The sequence below is a fragment of the Asterias amurensis genome, chromosome 12 (assembly GCF_032118995.1).
Source record: "Asterias amurensis chromosome 12, ASM3211899v1".
NCBI classification, from domain to species: Eukaryota; Metazoa; Echinodermata; class Asteroidea; order Forcipulatida; family Asteriidae; genus Asterias; species Asterias amurensis.
The window spans coordinates 15614193-15633430 of record NC_092659.1 but is presented as its reverse complement, the minus strand read 5'-3'; the positions used below and the strand labels follow the sequence as shown (position 1 = coordinate 15633430).

General features: G+C 39.1%; 1 protein-coding gene across 5 annotated transcripts; it reads left to right on the top strand.

The window, feature by feature from the left end:
* The first annotated feature begins 1835 nt into the window (after positions 1 to 1835).
* On the top strand, positions 1836 to 18765 carry LOC139945588 (cyclin-C-like). Of its 5 annotated transcripts, XM_071942994.1 has the most exons (15): positions 1836 to 1915; positions 3341 to 3513; positions 4086 to 4192; positions 4959 to 5043; positions 5606 to 5675; positions 7137 to 7188; positions 7456 to 7514; positions 7792 to 7827; positions 8763 to 8854; positions 9248 to 9315; positions 9961 to 10040; positions 11145 to 11272; positions 12463 to 12495; positions 13195 to 13225; positions 17151 to 18765. In XM_071942994.1, the coding sequence occupies exons 2-14, from the start codon at positions 3482 to 3484 to the stop codon at positions 13205 to 13207; spliced, it is 855 nt and encodes a 284-aa protein (XP_071799095.1). In that variant the 5' UTR covers positions 1836 to 1915; positions 3341 to 3481; the 3' UTR covers positions 13208 to 13225; positions 17151 to 18765. The 5 variants fall into 5 exon arrangements, with proteins under 5 accessions (XP_071799095.1, XP_071799097.1, XP_071799093.1 ...); XM_071942996.1 differs by lacking the exon at positions 12463 to 12495; XM_071942992.1 differs by lacking the exon at positions 13195 to 13225.
* The last annotated feature ends 473 nt before the right edge of the window (positions 18766 to 19238 follow it).

Here is a 19238-nt window from a genome sequence, read left to right as displayed (position 1 = left end):
GCTTCCAGTCCCAGCCCTCTCCTATTCTTCCAAGAGTTTGAAGTTTTTTTCTACACTCCTCTTTTTGAAAACAAAACAAACAAAAAACAACACATTTTTTAGAAAGCTTTCACTCCATCCCCTCAATTAGATGTACCTTTCATAAATAGATCTTTATAGAATGTTCAGCCCGCGAATTTCATTGGAAAAGTTAACACCACATGCTTTTTCCCAACGTACTGATTAATCTTCGGCCATTTCCCCCAGTCGATGTCGGAGAAGCTTAAATATGTCTCCATAAGCTGCTTTGCAAAGAAACAACAGATTGTAGACTGCTTGTGGTGTCCAACAAACTGCTCTACTCGCTGACATCACCTGACCTAACGGCAGGACAACAGTCAAGGCATGACAGCACTGATGACAGCCACCCCTCAGTTCTCCTCAACCCAACCCCACCCCCACCCCTCCCCCAATCAGCTTGTTAACCAAAGTTGGTACTGCCCATGTACATGCATATAACAATTTGGTCCCATAATCCAAGTATAGCACTGCATGACGCTTTGAGTTCATATATAGTGTTGTATAGGCTATAAAAACAATAGCCTATTATAAAAAATAGAAATTCGCAATAAATAATACCAATGCAAAGGGAACCACTTATTTCGTGGTTGCTCAAAGAATTCCCCCTCCTTATTTTCAAAGGTAAAATGGTGTTTTATGAAAGATTTGAGATGGCAGGGATCTTTAGGCATAATTTATTTCTTCTGAAAAAAAAACTGATAAATGCCTTCAACACGAGGAACAGCCTTCTCGGGAAAAAGGAGATGAGCTTGGGTCTAATCCTACATGAGTACGGTGTATGTACTTGTTGGTGAACTTGTGATGAGACTCAAAGGCACTGGACACTGGTAATTACTCAAAATAATTGGTAGTGAGTCATGGAGGCGTATAAAACATTGTGAGAAACGGCTCGCTGAAGTAACATAGTTTTTTAGAAAGAGGTGTTATTTCTTGCTCAAATAATATAAGGCTTCAGGCTTGAAGTCTTTAAAAAAAAATTAGGCATCTGAAAGCACACTAAATAAATGGGTGCAATAAGGGTGTTTTTTTTTTTCTTTCATTATTCTTTTGCAACTTCGATGACCAAAGTCCAGATTGTTATTGTTATTTTATGCATTTGTTGGGATACACTGCCAAGTGAGGTTAGTGGTCTTTGACAATTACCAACGGTGCACCAGTTCCTTTAAAGGCAGGGTATATTTTTTGTAGTTGTCAAAGACCAGTATCCTCACTTGGCTTCTCCCAACATACACATAGAATAACAAATAATTATGTAAAAATTTTGTCATCAAAGTTGCAAGAAAACAATAGAAGAAAAGCAACCTGGGAGAAATGTGTGCTTTCCCAGGTCAAAATTACAGCTGAACCCAGGCAACTGGGGTCAACTGGTTCAACTGGATAGTGCCAAACTCATCCATTTTCCATATGAACCAACTGGTTTGCCTTATAAGCAAGTTATGCCTTATAAGCAAATTTAGCTTAACTGAGACTGCCCGCGAAAGGTTTGCCTGCATTTGGTCAGTACCCTTAAACAAATTATTGTGCGCCCAATTTTCCCCTTATCCACTTAAAAGCATTTTTGCAGTTACAAAACAAGCATTACAAACTTTTGGCCAATGAGATTGCTCTACACATAAAACATCCCGAGCGAAATGCTCCAAACAAATATTTTATGACCGATGAGGGCGCTGCGGTTGCGCTCTCTCGGGTTACGAAGTAATAAATGACTTGCGCTCGACCCCACTATTTTATCTTGATGCACTAGTGTTGTAAATGGTAAACGACCTGGGGACGAGGAAAATATTTATGATAAACAGTGGCGCTGATGTTTTGTCTCAACTTCAAAGACATTTTATACACTGAATTACTGTGTGTGGTGCGTATTTCTCATTGTTCATTATAATAAGCTCAGAAGAAACCCATTTATTATGTTGCTACTAATAACATTTGGTAGTCTGTACAATCCAAGATTAGCATTATGGGCAGTTCGTTTGATTTGGCAAGACTGACACTTACGAAAACAATTAATGACACTACGACGGTGGTGGTGGTAGTGGCAATCACTACACCGTAAGAACATAGGCATAATCCGTCTATTGTCGACACCTTCTAAAATGTCTGAACTAGGTGTGTTTCTTTGTTTCAAAGGTTTCTCAGCCTTAAATAACGCCATGTTTTGTTTTCCCAGAGCATGTTTTTTTTCATATAGAAAAGACATTAGTTAGTTCATGTACGTAGTAGTTAGTAGCCTAGGGCCCTAGGCCTAATATTCAATAATTCCTACTTTTGTCTTTTGATTTGATTTTGAATGATGATGAAACATAATGAAGGTAGTGAACCACTTCCTTCCCAATCCCATACTAAATTATACTAGCTGTCGTCTCATTTTATTATTTTATGAGGGATTATAGTTTATACTTCTTGGTTGGTCATCTTTACTTTGTTTTATTTTACGCAGGGATTTGTTTGTGACAATACAGTGAGTGACACTGATTCAGTAACTCTAAATTATAACAACAGTTTATATTTTGAAACTTGTGAGAATCGCTAATTTTCTAAGCTTAACGAATTCGTACAAAGTAAAGGTACGTGTGTAGGTTATACTTTTGGAATGAGCAACCCCCCCCCCCCCCAAAAAAAAAGAGATTTAATTTTGACCCAAAACTCAACAAAGCCTCGCTTACCATGTACATCAAATCATACATTTGTTTCAAATCAAAGATGGTACCGGTTATGGTATCCCTATTATCGGATTATATGCTCTTGTTGAAAATACTGTGACTTTTATTGTTTATTTCTTTATACACTGTAGTTTTGCCAATCAGCATTAAATTGACAAAAGCTAAATGATGACCTACCCTTTAATTCCTTTTGCAATTAGGGTGAGGTTTGAAATCTAAAATGCTGTCAAGTACTAATGAAGCAAGTATGATTTTTACTTTTGCAATTAGGGTGAGGTTTGAAATCTAAAATGCTGTCAAGTACTAATGAAGCAAGTATGATTTTTACTTTTGCAATTAGGGTGAGGTTTGAAATCTAAAATGCTGTCAAGTACTAATGAAGCAAGTATGATTTTTACTTTTGCAATTAGGGTGAGGTTTGAAATCTAAAATGCTGTCAAGTACTAATGAAGCAAGTATGATTTTTACTTTTGCAATTAGGGTGAGGTTTGAAATCTAAAATGCTGTCAAGTACTAATGAAGCAAGTATGATTTTTACTTTTGCAATTAGGGTGAGGTTTGAAATCTAAAATGCTGTCAAGTACTAATGAAGCAAGTATGATTTTTACTTTTGCATTTAGGGTGAGGTTTGAAATCTAAAATGCTGTCAAGTACTAATGAAGCAAGTATGATTTTTACTGACTGATGGAGATGTCGAATGCAGTTGCTTCAATTTGAAGAACCAATCACTCAAGGGGTATTGCTGTACTTTGAGCTTCGAGATGGCAGGCAACTTCTGGCAGAGTTCACATTGGTAAGGGTTTCCAATGGATTTTGAAGCAGTTAATGCAATTCACATTTATAAAACCTGCCATATTTTAGTTACCAGTCAGCATGGCATCCTTTTAAGCAGTCTGATTTATTTGACTGTACATTGTTTATTTGACTGTACATTGTGGTATGGCTATATTTTTACGATGCTCTTCATGCGTTCAGACTATTGGCTGCTATGGCTCTGTCTGTTGCCAAGGACGTTGCTATGTTACAATGGATGCGTTCAATTAACTTCCCAGGGTGGACCCTGGGAAGTGCCCACATTGTGGAATGGTGTCACTTGGGGCGGGCTCTAGGTGCATGGCGTCACCACGAGAGGGCGAGTGATTGTTCGATTAGCTCTCGCCAGTGGCTCACCCCAATGAGCTCCGCAGGGTCGACACAGGGAAGCTAATCGAATGCACCCATAGTTCCCTTCAATACGTAGTTCATGATGACCAAGCCGCAGCTGCAGACGCATCCGGTGATTCGGACATTGTATAAGAAATGTCTATGGTAAAAGAAACTGTTTGTATTATGTAGTCACGTCTCATGTTCTTCCCCATATGACAGTACTCAGTGGATACTAGACCCCCAGATCTTAATGAGAGACAGACAGAAAGACTTAGAGGTCCTCACTGAAGAGACATACCAGCGCGTCATGATCTTCTACTGCAACAGTAAGTTATATAAATGACACACTGTAAAACGTTAAAGGCAGTGGACACTATTGGTAATTACTCAGAGTTACTCAAAATAATTATCGGCATAAAACCTCACTTGGTAACGAGTAATGGGGAGAGGTTGATAGTTAAAAACATTGTGAGAAACGGCTCCCTCTGAAGTGACGTAGTTTTCGAGAAAGAAGTAATTTTCCACGAATTTGATTTCGAGACCTCAAGTTTAGAATTTGAGGTCTCGAAATCAAGCATCTGAAAGCACACACATTCTTGTGACAAGGGTGTTTTTTCTTTCATAGTTACCTCGCAACTCCGATGACCAATCGAGCTCAAATTTTCACAGGTTTGTTATTTAACGCATATGTTGAGATACACCAAGTGAGAAGACTGGATTTTGACAATTACCAATAAGGTCCATTGTCTTTAACAATCAATTGCACTGGGTTCTTTTTCTCTACACAAGCCACTGAGCCTCTAGCTTAATACCCTGTCTAATGGTTAAACCAATGACAAAGTATCTTGCTCTAGACGTAATTGTCAAGACTTGGGACAGCTGGAGAAACCTCAGCTGTAATATCATTGACCGAGGACACCACTCAAAAATAGAAGACGTCATGACTGGGACTCAAAGCCCAAACTTTGACAACACAAGAAACTAGTCCACAGTGTACTAGACCTCATGGATGACCATGGAACATCTCAATGAACACTTCTATTAAGGCTATTACAAACTGCTGTTTGAACCACAATATGTTTTGAATTTCAGTTATGCAGGCAATTGGAGAGCAGCTAAAAGTCAGACAGCAGGTTATTGCTACAGGAATGGTGTATTTCAAACGCTTCTATGCCAAGTAAGTTGAATATGATCACACCAAAGAATGCTAACTGCATTATGTGATGCAGCTTGTTTGCGATGTTTGAGTTGTGCTCAACCATTCTTACTGAGTATATCATTTTTCTTTAACCCTACACAGGCTTGTTAATACTCATGTGGGATGAATATAAATAATACCTGCTCAGGACTATAAGGTCACTAGTGCAAGTTGCATGATGTCATAGCATGATGCCCAGCACTGACAATTTCCGCCCGGCACTTCAGCTGAAAAATAGACTGTCGCCCACCACAAACTTTCCCCTAAAATTAACAAAAAATGAAAAGTTCTGCCGATATTGATCACATTGCAAGACTAAAATGTTGTGCAAAATAAGTGGTTGGAATGTTAACATTTAGCCCTGAAGCAATCCTTATTACAGAGTGCGCACTGCTCACAATCTCTGACCAAATTTAAATTCAGCTACCCACCACTAAATATGTCCTAGCTACAACACTGTTACTGATTATACAAATATGAACAATTAAAATCTTTGAAGGAAATAAGGGTCTTATTTTGTCTGTCCTTCACTCCATAACAGACATCCTCTGAATAGTATCGACCCTTTACTGGTCGGACCAACAAGTATATTTCTGGCATCAAAAGTTGAGGTAAGTTGAATACACCCAGTTTAAAATTGATTTCACTGGCATAACAAGCTTTCTTGTAACTTAATTTGTAAAGAAAATAGAACCATATTGGGGTTTCCCTTGTTTTACTAAATTTAGTCTAATACTGAAACTACACGTACCACGTATGAGGTACTGAACCTTTGCTGAAAATGATAATTGTGCCAAAAATATTTGCAAAAATGTGAGATTTTTGTCAGATAGGTAAGTTCATTGTGCAAGCAACGATATAGACAGCATTTTGCGTAGGATTTGAAACTTTGCATGGTGGAATTACGATATGGAAAGGTTTGCGGTAACACCATGTAATGACTATCTCTAATGAGTTGGGGTGGTTCTGAAAAGAACCGTTGGTTTCAACTCGATGTTTTGATCAGTATGCTCTGATGTGTAGCTTAAGTCCAGTGTCAGGCGATACAACTTTTTGACATAAAGAACTGAAAGCTGCTTTTTTTGTTGGTCATATAATGTAACACTCGTTTCCGACAGGCGCTCTAGAGTCGGGCCAAACCAAATTCTGAATTAAGTAGGGCCTATAATATGACAGATTTGATGTCTGAAACATAGGAGCGCCTGAATGCGCTAGAAGTCGAAAGATCAACTATTGCAGTCGTTCGGAATGTCTCTGAAGTGCCTTGGTTTCAGAGGTTTATCTTGTCATGGGCCCAACCTAAATTTGCCTCTCTTAAACCATGGAGGAAGGAAGAGAAGGAGCTTGAACGAAGGGACTTCAAAAGTCAAACCCGTGGTACCGCGGTCGTTTAACGACACCTCGTAATCACCCACATACCTTATACAGACAATGGGCGACCTGTTGTATGTGAGTTTGCGCGTGCGCACTTGGTTCTTTACTCATCTATGGTGTCGTATGTCGTATGGATATGTTACAGAAAAATAAAAAACTTTTTTGAGACCTGATAAAAATTGTGTACACTTGTGCCCACCAAATCGAAAAAACACAATTGAATAACAACCACCCTCGTGTGCTAATACCCAAATTTTGAACCACCGCTAGTGACTAGAAAGTCACAAAAAATGTAAAAATATGCCATGATGTTTCCGTGAAACACCACAAACGGTAAATGAAAATGTATATATTTACAATTTTTGTCTCCAATGATTCAACTTTACTCGAAGGCAACGGCGCAGTCTGGCGGTACCACACCTTCTGTACAAAGAGATATAATCCTGCTCATTAATCGTCCGTCCTGCTGGAGGTCTCCTATCTTTTTCCACTGGTCAGACAGGAGCATTGCCAGGGTATTCTTTTGTTACTCTGTGGTTTTGCGGGCTTCTTCTCTTCCTTCCTCCATGCTTAAACCGAAATGTATTTGGGTTGACCTAGAGTCGCTCCTCACCTCTTTGGTTTGGCCTGTCTGAAACGGGTATATCATTTTCAGATTCCTAATTCCTTGTTGTTTTTCGTTTTGTCGTTCTCTACAGGAGTTTGGTGTTATAACAAGCAGCAGGCTAATCAATGCATGCCAGTCAGTAGGTAAGGACTACCAAGTAGGACTACCAACATGTCTTCAAGAATCAAAATTGTTTTTGTTTTTTTCAAACAAGGTGTACAAAAATGCGAACTGGAAGGAGGCCAGCCTTATTAAAAAGGAGGAGCATTCACGAAAGTGCTACAAGAGCAAAATCTACACAATGATGCTAAAATAAAAATTATTGCGGGCGTACTTGCGTTCCCTACATTCTTTAAAAAGCAAGCTCTTCGAAAATGTTTTCCTTACGAACCAAATTATTTGTCTTTCAGTGAAGAATAAGTTTGGCTATGCTTTCCAGAACCAGGAGTTCCCATTCAGAATGGCGCAGGTGAGTTTTGAAGAAACATTCACTTCCCTGGTTTTTTTTTTGTAAGGCAGACCTGAAGAATTAGTGTTTTTTTTTGTTATACATGTAATAATAATAACATCAAGTATCTAACCACACTTGTAGATTTATAAAGTTAATAATGGTAATAATGTTGAAGCATCACAGCATGACGGACCTGAGGGCTATATAAGAAGCCACTATTATTATTATTTATTATGTCCTGCATGGCACCGAGGAATGTATCAATTAATTTGATGTTATCTCTCGTCTTATACAGGTGCTGGAGTGTGAATTTTTCTTACTTGAAATAATGGTAAGTTCTTGTGTTGTAGGTTTTTTTGTGTTTTTAGATTTGAACTTATTGCTGAACATTTTTTGTTTCTCTCGAAAAAAGAAAATTGTGTGAAATCCAATTAAATTTACCATCTGCGGATTTGTGCACAAGTCAATCATGTCTAGTTAGTAAATTCTTGTAGAAAAAAATCGAGTTGCAAAAAAATCTTTGGGATCTTTGTACTAAGCCAAATGTGGTAGCCTTGTTTTGAAATCGGCTGTGAATCAGCTCTGCTTTTTCACTAGATGGATGTATGTTAATATGTCATATTATAACACCCCTTGCAAGTATTCTGCCTGCTCATTGGTTTAGAGCGCGTCACATGACATGTCTTAGTTTTGCTGGACGACGGCCGTCAGTTTGCCATGCGCTAGTCCGAAGACTAGCACATGGCGCCGTGCGCTAGTCCGACAGACTAGCACACGGCGTGCAGTACCCAGACGTCCGTTGCGTGTACGAGTATGATAAATTAATAGTCTGTAACCATTTCGGATTGCACGACAATACATGCAACACATTCAGTAAAAGTGTTTGCAATCTGTATTTGCGTCGTCCATGGATTGTAGCATTCAGGTCTGTAACTTAATAATAATAGTACAGTATTTAGAAATGTTTGGGGTGTTATAAAACAAATATTGACTGCTTTTACTCGTGCAATGGTTAAAAACTATGACTGCCTCGGTGATCCCCGGAGCGTTCTATTTTCCCTCGGCTTCGCGTCGGGAAAATAGAACGCTACGGGGATCACCTCGGGAGTCATAGTTTTAACCATAGCACTCGAAGCAGTCAATATTTGTATACTATTTGAAATTAGCAATTAACTGAGTGAATTAGGAACTGCTCTAGCACCTAGGTTAGAGTATGTGATGTTAATTGCCGAATGCTCCTTACATCTATTTTGTTTACTTGTTCAGGACTGTTGTTTGATTGTGTTCCATCCATACCGGCCACTCATGCAGTATGTAGCTGACCTAGGCCAGGAAGAAATATTGCTGCCTCTTGCCTGGTAAGTGAAATGGGGTGTTTCTCAGACGCCCCAAAACAGAGATATAGGGCTATAATCCCGGCCAATCTCGTTGGGCCCTCGCACCAAGGCCCCCGTGCCCCATTTCAATGTTGGCTCTCATTGCATGGTCTTCTGCGTTCCCATTAATTGAGCAGGGGGACATGGGAGAGATTGCTTATTGTCACGGGGAAGTGGACCTAGGGAATGTTTACTGTAACGTGGTGAATGGGTGGCCCAAGTATTTTGGCGGGGATTGTAGCTAAGCTCAGTTGGTTGCAGGTTCAAAACCGGCTTTGTCAATTTTCTGTCTCGCTTCCCTGTGGGTTATTACTTCTTTGACAATTACTAAATTAAAGATTATTTCTGTTATTCCGCCCCCCCCCCACACGTCAGGCGTATTGTCAATGACAGTCTGAGAACAGATGTGTGCCTCCTGTATCCACCATACCTCATTGCTCTAGGTAAGTATATACAAGGCATCATCACATGTTATTCAATAAAGTTGTTTAAGGGCTTCCAATAGTTTGGTCCTATTGAGTAATTCCACGTAAAATCAACCAAGCTTCAAAATGGCACAACACCTAGGTGCTATACTTCTTGAGATATGGGCCTTTTAATTCTTGATGCAGCGCTAATTAGCGAATAATTGGTTAGCTTAAAGGAACACATTGCCTTGGATCGGTTGAGTTGGTCTTTAAAAAGCGTTTGGAACCGTTTGCAATAAAATGCATATGATGAGAAAGATATTTTAAAAGTAGAATATAATGATCCACACAAGTATCAAATTTCATGGTTTTCCTTTTTACCTCATCGACTAACACGGACTCGCATAAATGACTGACCGTGTTAGTTCGCAATATAAATGGAAAACCAACAATTTCGAGGCAAATTTGTGTGGCTCATTGGATTCTACTTCTAAATCATCTTCCTAACCATGCATTTTATAACAAACGGTTACAAACGCTTTTCAAAGACCAACTCGACCGATCCAACGCAACGTGTTCCTTTAAATCTAAGAGGCAAAACATTTGGGGTTTTGGTGGTTTCTCATGGGTCACAATCACAACCTAACGTTGTTTGTACTTTTTGCTTTTTTTTTGCAAAAGCTTGTTTACACATGGCCTGTGTGATCTCTCAGAAGGACACCAAACATTGGTTTGCTGAGTTGAACGTGGATCTGGACAAGGTAAGGCTTGAAATCCTTATTAGGAGGCAGGGATAAACGTTTGCAAACAATCTCCATTCAATTTCAATGGCCGGAGACCACCGACATTCTTTTCATGATAAAACAATCATTATTACAGATTTCATAATAACTCATCACAGGGAAGGCAGATTTTTTTACTTCAAAATTCAGTAGAAAGTTCAAAGTCGACAGTTTCTAATGTAGCACTGTTCGCATGCAACGTGGCTAATATCGTCTACTGCGCACGCGTTGAACTTGGTTGTTGCTACTCTACCACTACAATAGTTATGAATGGAAACCGATGGATGTGATACCAGTGATGCAGCGAAAGGCGGTAACACACATGGGGTATTTGTTTGTTTGTTTGTTTGTTTTTTATTTCCAAATATCACAATAAGTTATCATAAAACATACAAAGAAAAAAGAACAAAGGGTGATAAGAGGAGGGCACCAGGAAAAAGCCTAGGCTTATACAGAGCATGGACCCTTTATAATATAAATTAATTGGTTTTACTTTATAACAATAACAATGTTTGATTGATGAAATAAAAGTACAGTGAAAGGTATAATGCATACAGCAAAAATAGCACAAAACAATGTTTGTTTGTAATTAAACTGTTTCTAACAATTTGTTTGCTATGCAGCCTTAAATACATATTGGGAGTTGATAACAAAAAGGAAAATTAATAGAACATAATTACTTAGGAAATTACAAAACTAGATAATTTGATAATTTTGATACAAAGAGCTCGCTGCAGTTGGAATGTGTACAGCCTTTTACAGGCATTGCGGTTCACCTCCATAGTGTTGCCACTGGAGGTGGGTGCAGTGCTAATCGGATAAATTTGAGCTTCGGTGATTAAGACCGTAGTTGCAACTCCTTCTGTTCCTTGCTCTATGGTTTGGGTGAGTGCGTCACTGCGCATGTAAGTTGCTGATCAGTGGTTGACTAATTGTGCGCCCTCCAATTTGCTTTTAGTGGCAAATGCTACGAAGAAAACAAGACTGATCATGTGACAATCCTTGCATTGAATACTTATGGAAACCACTGGTTGACCTTCTGACCTTCCCTCACACTTTTGTTTGTTAAATGTTGCTTTAAAGGTTCTGGAGATAACTCAACAAATCCTGAAGTTGTACGAACTCTGGAAGAGCTACGACGAGAAGAAAGAAATGCCAGCTCTACTAAGCACTGTACCCAAAGCCGTGCTCCAGCCCCCTCCCTCACAAAGGTATCATAGTCCGCCCGTCCCACCAGCTCCCCCCCATCCACCTCACACTGCCCAGCCTACCCCACCCCCCCCCTACCTTGCCCGGCCTACCCCCACCCCCAACTAGTCCCTTGTATAAAATATGTCCAATATTTGTTTCACTGTTTGCTGTCTTTACCGTAGTGGTACCGTTTTGTGTTTGACGCCGAGCCGAGTTTGCTGTGAGCAATGCGGTTTTTGCATAATATTTCTTTTTAACGGGTCTGTAGGCCTATATGTTTGATGTTGACTTTGAAAACTAATGGCACTAAAAACTTACTTTTTAGACGTAAAGCAGTTTTTTTAATAGTATTATGCATTTTTCAGATACATTTTTTATTCCCCAAATATTGAAAACCAGAAGCGTTATGTTTCTATAGATTCTGTATTCCTATTTGGTTATTCTTCCTGTGTGGCTGTATTCGCTCCATTTTGTTTTTCGCAATATCTCAAAAAAGCGACCACGTTTTGGAAAGAACAGCCGGTCTAAAAACTAAAAACCAAAGGTGTCTGTACTTTGCCTTAAAGCAACACCTATTTTTATGTTCAAAATTATGTTCTCTAAAAGCATTCTAAACAAGTTCATGTGTTCTACATGCAATCCAAGCTTAAAATGAAAGTGCAAATCAGTAACCATGGTTAAGTGCAGTCTTTCTAGCTGGTTTGTTCATTTCTGAGACAATATTTCAGAGGCGTTGTTTCACAATCCCTTGACTCCAAGTGAAGGCCAAAAAAGGCACGTAGTAAACCACACAATAGGGAGACTGCCAACATATAAAGGAGAGAAAACTTGGTTGGTGGAGCGCCGAAACGTTAATCCGGAGGTCACTGGGTCATATCCTCCCGCTGTTGTAAATTTTTTGACCTAAAATTGAAATAATTGTAGCGAGGACAGCCCAACAAAAACTTAATTCTTAATTTAAGACCAGGACTACTGGGTGCCTATGCACATGCTGAGATGGATAACCAAGACCAGCAGAAGCTGTCTTGCGACTGACTGGTCTTGAAAAATCAGTGATAACTGTGTTTTAAACTTAAATATTTTGAGTCATTATCTGTTAAACTTTGATGAGCGCAATTAATTTAATGTCTTCATTTTTTTTGTTTTTTTTGGCACGTTTTGCATTTGATTATGTTGTCGTCTCATACATTTGTCTCTTATTTCGTCGCAGGTTTCACGATTTGACTCGACCGACCCCACAGAGGTAAAACTTGATTTAGAAATTTGAAGTTGTTGATCTTTGAATATCGTTCCTGGACGAATTAATGTTAGTGTATGAAAGTCGATACCAATGTTTTAGCCATTTACTTGCTTTAAAAAAATAAATTCATACTTTATGAGTAAACTTTTTTTTTGTAAAAAAACAAAACAAAGAAAGGACACTTTGTGAAAAACTAACAAACACACAGCGCGCATTGTGCAACATGCCCGTATCAAAACTGTCACTTCGTGAAAACTAAAAGTGCCGGAGCGTTCCTTGCCTAGTGTGCGCGTAAGTACTCACGCACATGTGCTGGATTGCCTGTATGCAAAGTTTCACCATGTGAAAAAATAAAAAAATAAGTTTACTTAGATTTTATTGAAAGTTGTTTACTTTGTTTGCAAAACTAAACATATTTGAGGATTAAAATTTTGTATACTGAAAGATAAATGTGTTTTGCAGTCCAAACAGTGACTAAACAAAGTGTAACGACAATTCTGACTTTTGAGTAAAACGCCACTTTGTGAAACCTGCGACGATTTTTCTGTCCTCTCGCGTTTCTACCATCATTATGTCAACCGTGCATATCAACATTTTTCAACAAGTTTCCTAACGGGGGAAAAAAAAGAAACCCCAAACAATGCAAGTTCCTCTTTGCCGATGTAAATATTTCTGAATGCATTTTATCTTTCTCATTAACAGCGCAACGCAATGAGCAGCAAAAATTTCACAGGTTGGTTGTTTTATATCTATTCTCCTTTCACGTTGTGTTTCAAGACACACCAAAACGGGAAGCTTACCGGTAGTATTCTTTTCCGTTTTGCGTGTGTGTGCGTCACAAAGTGCGCCTCCACGTTGGTTGTACCACGCACAGTAAATGACAGCGGATAGTGTACTGTAGATTTTGTTAGATACCATTGTTTAATAACCGCATTGCTTGAAGGGTTCTGCACTGTGATATAGGGGCCAAGTCCAAGACCCACCTACCGTAAAAAGTTAAACCTGATTATTAAAAAAAAGCTTTGGGGGTCTGTGCTCGATTTCACAAAGAGGCAAGATTCATCTTAAAGGAACATTACATAATTATTTTTTGCTAACAGAACATTACAAAATTGTTTTGTTTTGCTAACATAACAGATAACAGTTCCTGGCAGTTGAAGCACTTTATAAACCCACCATAATACATAAACTGACAAACCTGTAGTAGTTTGAGATAGATCGGCCATCTGGATCACAAGAAAATAGTAAAAAGAACCATTACACATTTTGCATGACATCAGATTAAAATGTAAAAAATGAACAAAATGCTCACTGAGCGATAAACTCTAATCAGGATATAAGTTTTATTTATTTCTCATCAAATGTTAAATAAATAATTTCAGACAGGAAAATTTCAAGAGATGCTTTCTATTTTGCTACAATGTATGTAGCTCTATGCTTTCTACTATCATCTTCTTATCAATTCTGTAATGTTCCTTGAAAGACGTGTATCATTCTTAATTGCTAAGCACAGTGTAATTATAATCTTACTGGACCAACATTTATTTTGTAAGACTAGATTCAAAATAAGCTGTATCTCATTTGTCATGCAAGATTTTCTCAAAAAGAAACTAGGCCATGTGGTATTACTGTTAATATTGGTGAATTGAAAAACACAACACCACCAGGCTTGTCCAGTTGTGATTTTACTGGCCCAATGCTAAATGTATTGCAGCCGATTTCACGAAACTTTACGCAACTGCGCAAGTCCACTTGTGCAACGTTTATGGCGCAATTTGCTCCATAAACGTTGCGCAAGTGGACTTACGCAGTTGCGTAAAGTTTGGTGAAATTGGCTGCAGGCCCCTACCCGCGGTCCAGTGGTAATTTTGAGCCTTGGCTAATCATCCTTTCTCACAACTGAGAAGCTGAAGTGCGGAGGTTAGGGCTACAAAGTGTTTGAGCCGCAGGCATGCAAGGGTGCCTACGGCAGCCAGCCACTTCAACACATGACCTTGGAGCACAGCCAGAGATTGAAAGTGTTTGATATTTCCGAAGGGAGGAAAATGGCAGTGCCCGCAGAAAAAAAACCTAACATGGCATGTTAGAAAAACGGGTCTGTATAGCCTTGTGTTCATTCCTGACTTTTTCAGAGTGAAATTTGAAACATGTCATCGAATTTCACGACAACAAGTTGGTCTTTACATTCCAAAGAGAAATTTGTCGTCAGTCAAAAAGTTCAAATCAAGGTTGTTTTGATTGAGAGTCGGGAATGAACCAAAACATCCCTGTTAAAAAATGTAGACCCATTTTTTTTGGAATGATGTCATCGGATATTTTGAATGCTGACAAATTTTGCACTAGAAGAGTATAAAAAGCAATGACAATTTACAACACTTTAACGTGAGGTTAGAAACTTGTAACTTTTTCCATACTCTCGTAAGGGTTCTATATAATAGACCGATCCAGTAGGCTTCGCCCACCACGCAGGTGTGAGCAAGAACACGTGGGGCTCTCCAATGCTTTTCTGCACAACTCTGCCGCGCACGCCAAGATACTCGCACGCATGTCGGACCTTACTTGTTGGACCTTCGTTGCACTGTGATTGGTCAATACGCAATGGGCAAGAGCTTAGTGGATCGGTGTAATTGGCAACTAAGTATATTATACATGTACTATACGGTATTACACATAGGGACATTGACTCCTCAAAATGGAGCACCAAGATTATCGTGATGATGCTGTAGGGGAATTTGGGTCAATTTAGTGCAGTCTTATGTTAGATTTCAGTGCAGTACTCAGATTTAAGAATTTTGGGCAGACTCTGCAAATTTGCATTTGGATATAAAAACGAACTGAGTGACACGTTGAGTACTTTCAACCATTTCATTTCATGTCCACAACTGAAAGAATATTTACACCGACTCTTCTAATTGAAATTCTGCTTTGACCAACAATGATTCCAAAAGGATTACAGATAACTGACAAATTCCGCACCCCAGAACAAAGATATTGACTAATGGGGACACCGGCAAAAAATAGCTCAGTTATTAGAGCACCAGTATGCTATGAGGAGGTCACTGGTTGAAGTCCCGTTCCAGTCAATTTTTCTTTTTTTCAAACCCTAAAAGCACTTACTCAACACTTAGTACACTTCACTGATAAGTTTACAGGCAAATCACACTTAATCACTTATTCACTATTGGACACTTGGTAATTACTCAAAATAATTGTTAGCATAAAACCTTACTTCGGTAACGAGTAATGGGGAGCTGTTGATATCGTAAAACATTGAGAGAATCGGCTCCCTCTGAAGTAATGTAGTTTTCGAGAAAGAAGTAGGTCTCGAAATCAAGCATCTGAATGCACACAACTTTGTGTGACAAGGCTGTTTTTTCTTTCATTATTATCTGGCAACTTCGACGACCAATTTAGCTCAAATTTTCACATGTTTGTTATTTTATGCATTTGTTGGGATACACGAAGTGAGAAGACTGGTCTTTGACAATTGCCAAAGGTGTCCATTGTCTTTAAAGGAAGAATTCCATTCAAAGTAATACTATGGTTTGGATAATTTGTTTGCATCTGAGAAGTGATTCATGCATCAATTGTTTCTCGGCTTTCTGAGGGTTGAGCAAAGATTCAAATTTTCATGTTGTCCGTTTGTGGATACTGCGGCCAGAGATGCAGTTTGTACCCGTTGGCGCCTCGACAAGCATAGATGGATTTGACAATCTTGATGACAATACTGTGACAGTGTCTTGCTGTTTTCTAAACATTATCAAGTAGACGTTGGGTGCGTTCACTTAGCTTCACTGGGTCGACCCCGCAGTGCCCACTCGGGTGAGCCCCTGACAAGAGCTAATCAAACGATCACTCACTCTCTTGTGGTGACGTCATGCACCTCGGGCCAGCCCCAAGTGACCTACTCCACAAGCAGGGTACTTGGGGCTGACCTGGGTGAGCCCCTGGAATGACGTCACCAAAGCTATTGAACGTACAGGGGGCAGACCGAGTTGACCCAGGGAAGCTAATCAAACGCACCTAATGTGTTTACATGGTTTAGCTCAAACTTTCATTGGCAACTTTGATTTATTTTTTTCTGGATAAAACTATTGAAGACTAAACTGTTCAGGGCTGATTAATTTGTTCATTATTTATTCTTTATTTTATTTTGTTCAGCTCCTTGATCTAGTTTCTAGGATATGTGTACTTAATAAGACTTTTGTATAATTATTATTATTATTGTTGTAATTTTGCCTGTAAGTTAGCTGGAAAGTTTTGTGGAATTCCTAATTTAAAAACCACACTTGGATGTTGCTTTTGTTTGCTAGTGTTGGAGCTAGACTTTTTATTCTTGGTAATGCACCGAGTCTGCAAACCTGAATTGTATCATCTGGAGGTTCCTGGTCTAGAATAAAGCCTGGTTCACACTTCATGCGAATGCGATACGATTGTTGACGTTACAAATTTGCAATGAATAATTCGCAGCAGTTGAGTTGTGCTTAACTCTTTTGCGAATATCGCAGCGAAAATAGAGTTGTGATGATGAACCGGGCTTAAGAAAGGGAAACCAGACCCACTAGCTATTTCTTCAGGGTTTTTTTTTGCATCAGTCCAGTCACACCCGATATTCCTTAATTTTGTGATCATAAATGTACATTTCTTTTTTTCGGCAGTGAGTCATCACAAGGCGGTGATGGGAATGCTTGAGAGCAAAGAATGGCAGGTTTTCCATTCGAGGAGAGAAAACTGAAAATGAACTCGACTGCATCTTCACCTATTATGAAATGGATCTTGCATTGATGGTGTGCTGGACAGTGTACATGGTGTTCTGATTTCACCAAAGGAAGAGAGAGGGCACAAATTGTTTGATGATAAAGTAAACTTGGATTGCTGTTTGCGTTGACGTTTTTGTAACCGTGGACAAAAACATTGAGAACAAGCTCTTGAACAACATGGTTCGATTCGGCATGCACTCGGGGACACAACCGGTAAGAGGATGTTGAACACAAGGACTTTTTATGCGTACTTCGCATGGAGTTTCCAGTTTATCGCAGGATCTTGATTTTGAAAATCATCTGTTCTAAACAACCTAGAGCAAGTTCGAGTATGCACAATGGTTAACTAAAAGGTTGACCATTTTCACTCGAACCAAGGCTGGTCGACCATTGGTTGACTACTGTGGTCGACCATTTGGAACCAGCCTCGAGCCCATGGTTATTTCACTGGCCCCAACAGCATGATCTATTCTAACATGTGTAAAGCGCAGAAGGGAACCAGTGACACTACAGCAAAAAGGCGGAAGGTTGACTAGACTTCCAAATAAATCGTTCGAGTGAGTGCGTCACTGCGCATGTACATTGCTGGTCAATAATCAGCAGTCGACTAAATGTGCCCACTCGAACTTGCTCCTAGTTGTTGAGAACTTGCATTGTGGACTATGTATGCACAGGGAACGATTTCATCCAGCAAGGTTACAAAGCAAACTATTGTAAACTAAACTTGTATTGTGCTCCCTGAATGCTAATAGTTGAGTACTAAAATTGTGAATTTTGAGCTGGAACTGAAACATTTTGTATAGCAATGTGCTCTGCTATACAAGGGAAATCGTTCACTGACATGACTTAATGCGCTTTGGATACAGTTTGGTATACTTTGTACCAATAGAAGAAAATATTAGGAGGAATTGTTGGACCCTGTTTAGTGTTGAGAATGTGCAGAAAGTGATGAGACTTCTTTTTTTGATGCAACTTTTAACACTGATTCAATCGATTCAACTTTATAATAGATGTTAAATTTGCATCGGGGATAAAGAATATTAATTTTGGTTTTTACCCATACACCGATGTGTGTTAGCATTGCAAGGGTTGTGGGTTCGAATCCCACCCGAGTAACATGCCTGTGATATTTTTTCACAGGACTCGGGAAAGTACTGAGTATACAGTGCTAACACACATCGGTGTATGGGTAAAAACCAAAATTAATACGATTCAACTTTGCTTGGGAAGGGGTGCTTAACTGCATTATCATTCAATAGCCAAATGGAGTAATTCAATTTCAGCAATTGAGCATTCGCTGGTCAAATGCAATAATTCAATTTTGTAACGGCCTACAGCAAGAAGCTGTCAACCAAAAGGATATCCAAAACTAGCTACAAATACCTGTGCACTTTGATAAGCTTTAGTTTGATTTTAGTAGAAATTCGACTAAAGAATGGTGAAAAGGGTATTCTTGGGAGCCTTTTTATTGGATAGAATGACTTAAACGAAATTGCATGCAATAGTAGCTACAGTAAGTAAAAGGAAACCCTAGTAAAAGGAAACCCGGGGCCTTAAAAACACAAAACAAGAGAACAAAACAACAAAGCTGTGTATAAAAAAGACCAGAAAAAAAAGGAGCACTTGTCTTAGAGAAAAACAAAAGGAGAAAAGAATATATCAGGACTGGAAGAACACAGAGCCAATGACCCCTGTTGCCCCTGGGTTTGGCCTTGGTGCCCCTTCAAAGTTTCCCAAAGACTCGGATTTTCCAATGGAGGTACCCTTTGCAATTCCAAGCCAGATTTATTATTTGTTTTATGTCGCACAATTGATTTGTCAGGAATATATGGATATTAAATAACATAGCAACATTGAATTAAATGCTAATTTGATCCACCTTTTTTTAAAGTGAAGCCCACCTTGGTTGGCAAAGCTTATGGTTGTGAAATTGTATATTAAAAGGTTGAACTTGGCAGAATACAATGATTGCGACTACGGTTTATG

Bases quoted from the DNA above. Each gene is read 5' to 3' on its own strand.
- LOC139945588 (XM_071942992.1), top strand. From the start codon at position 3,482: ATGGCAGGCAACTTCTGGCAGAGTTCACATTG. The intron at 7,189-7,455 runs GTAAGGACTACC...TTTGTCTTTCAG, and splicing joins CAATGCATGCCAGTCAGTAG to TGAAGAATAAGTTTGGCTAT. The intron at 7,828-8,762 runs GTAAGTTCTTGT...TTACTTGTTCAG, and splicing joins TTTTCTTACTTGAAATAATG to GACTGTTGTTTGATTGTGTT.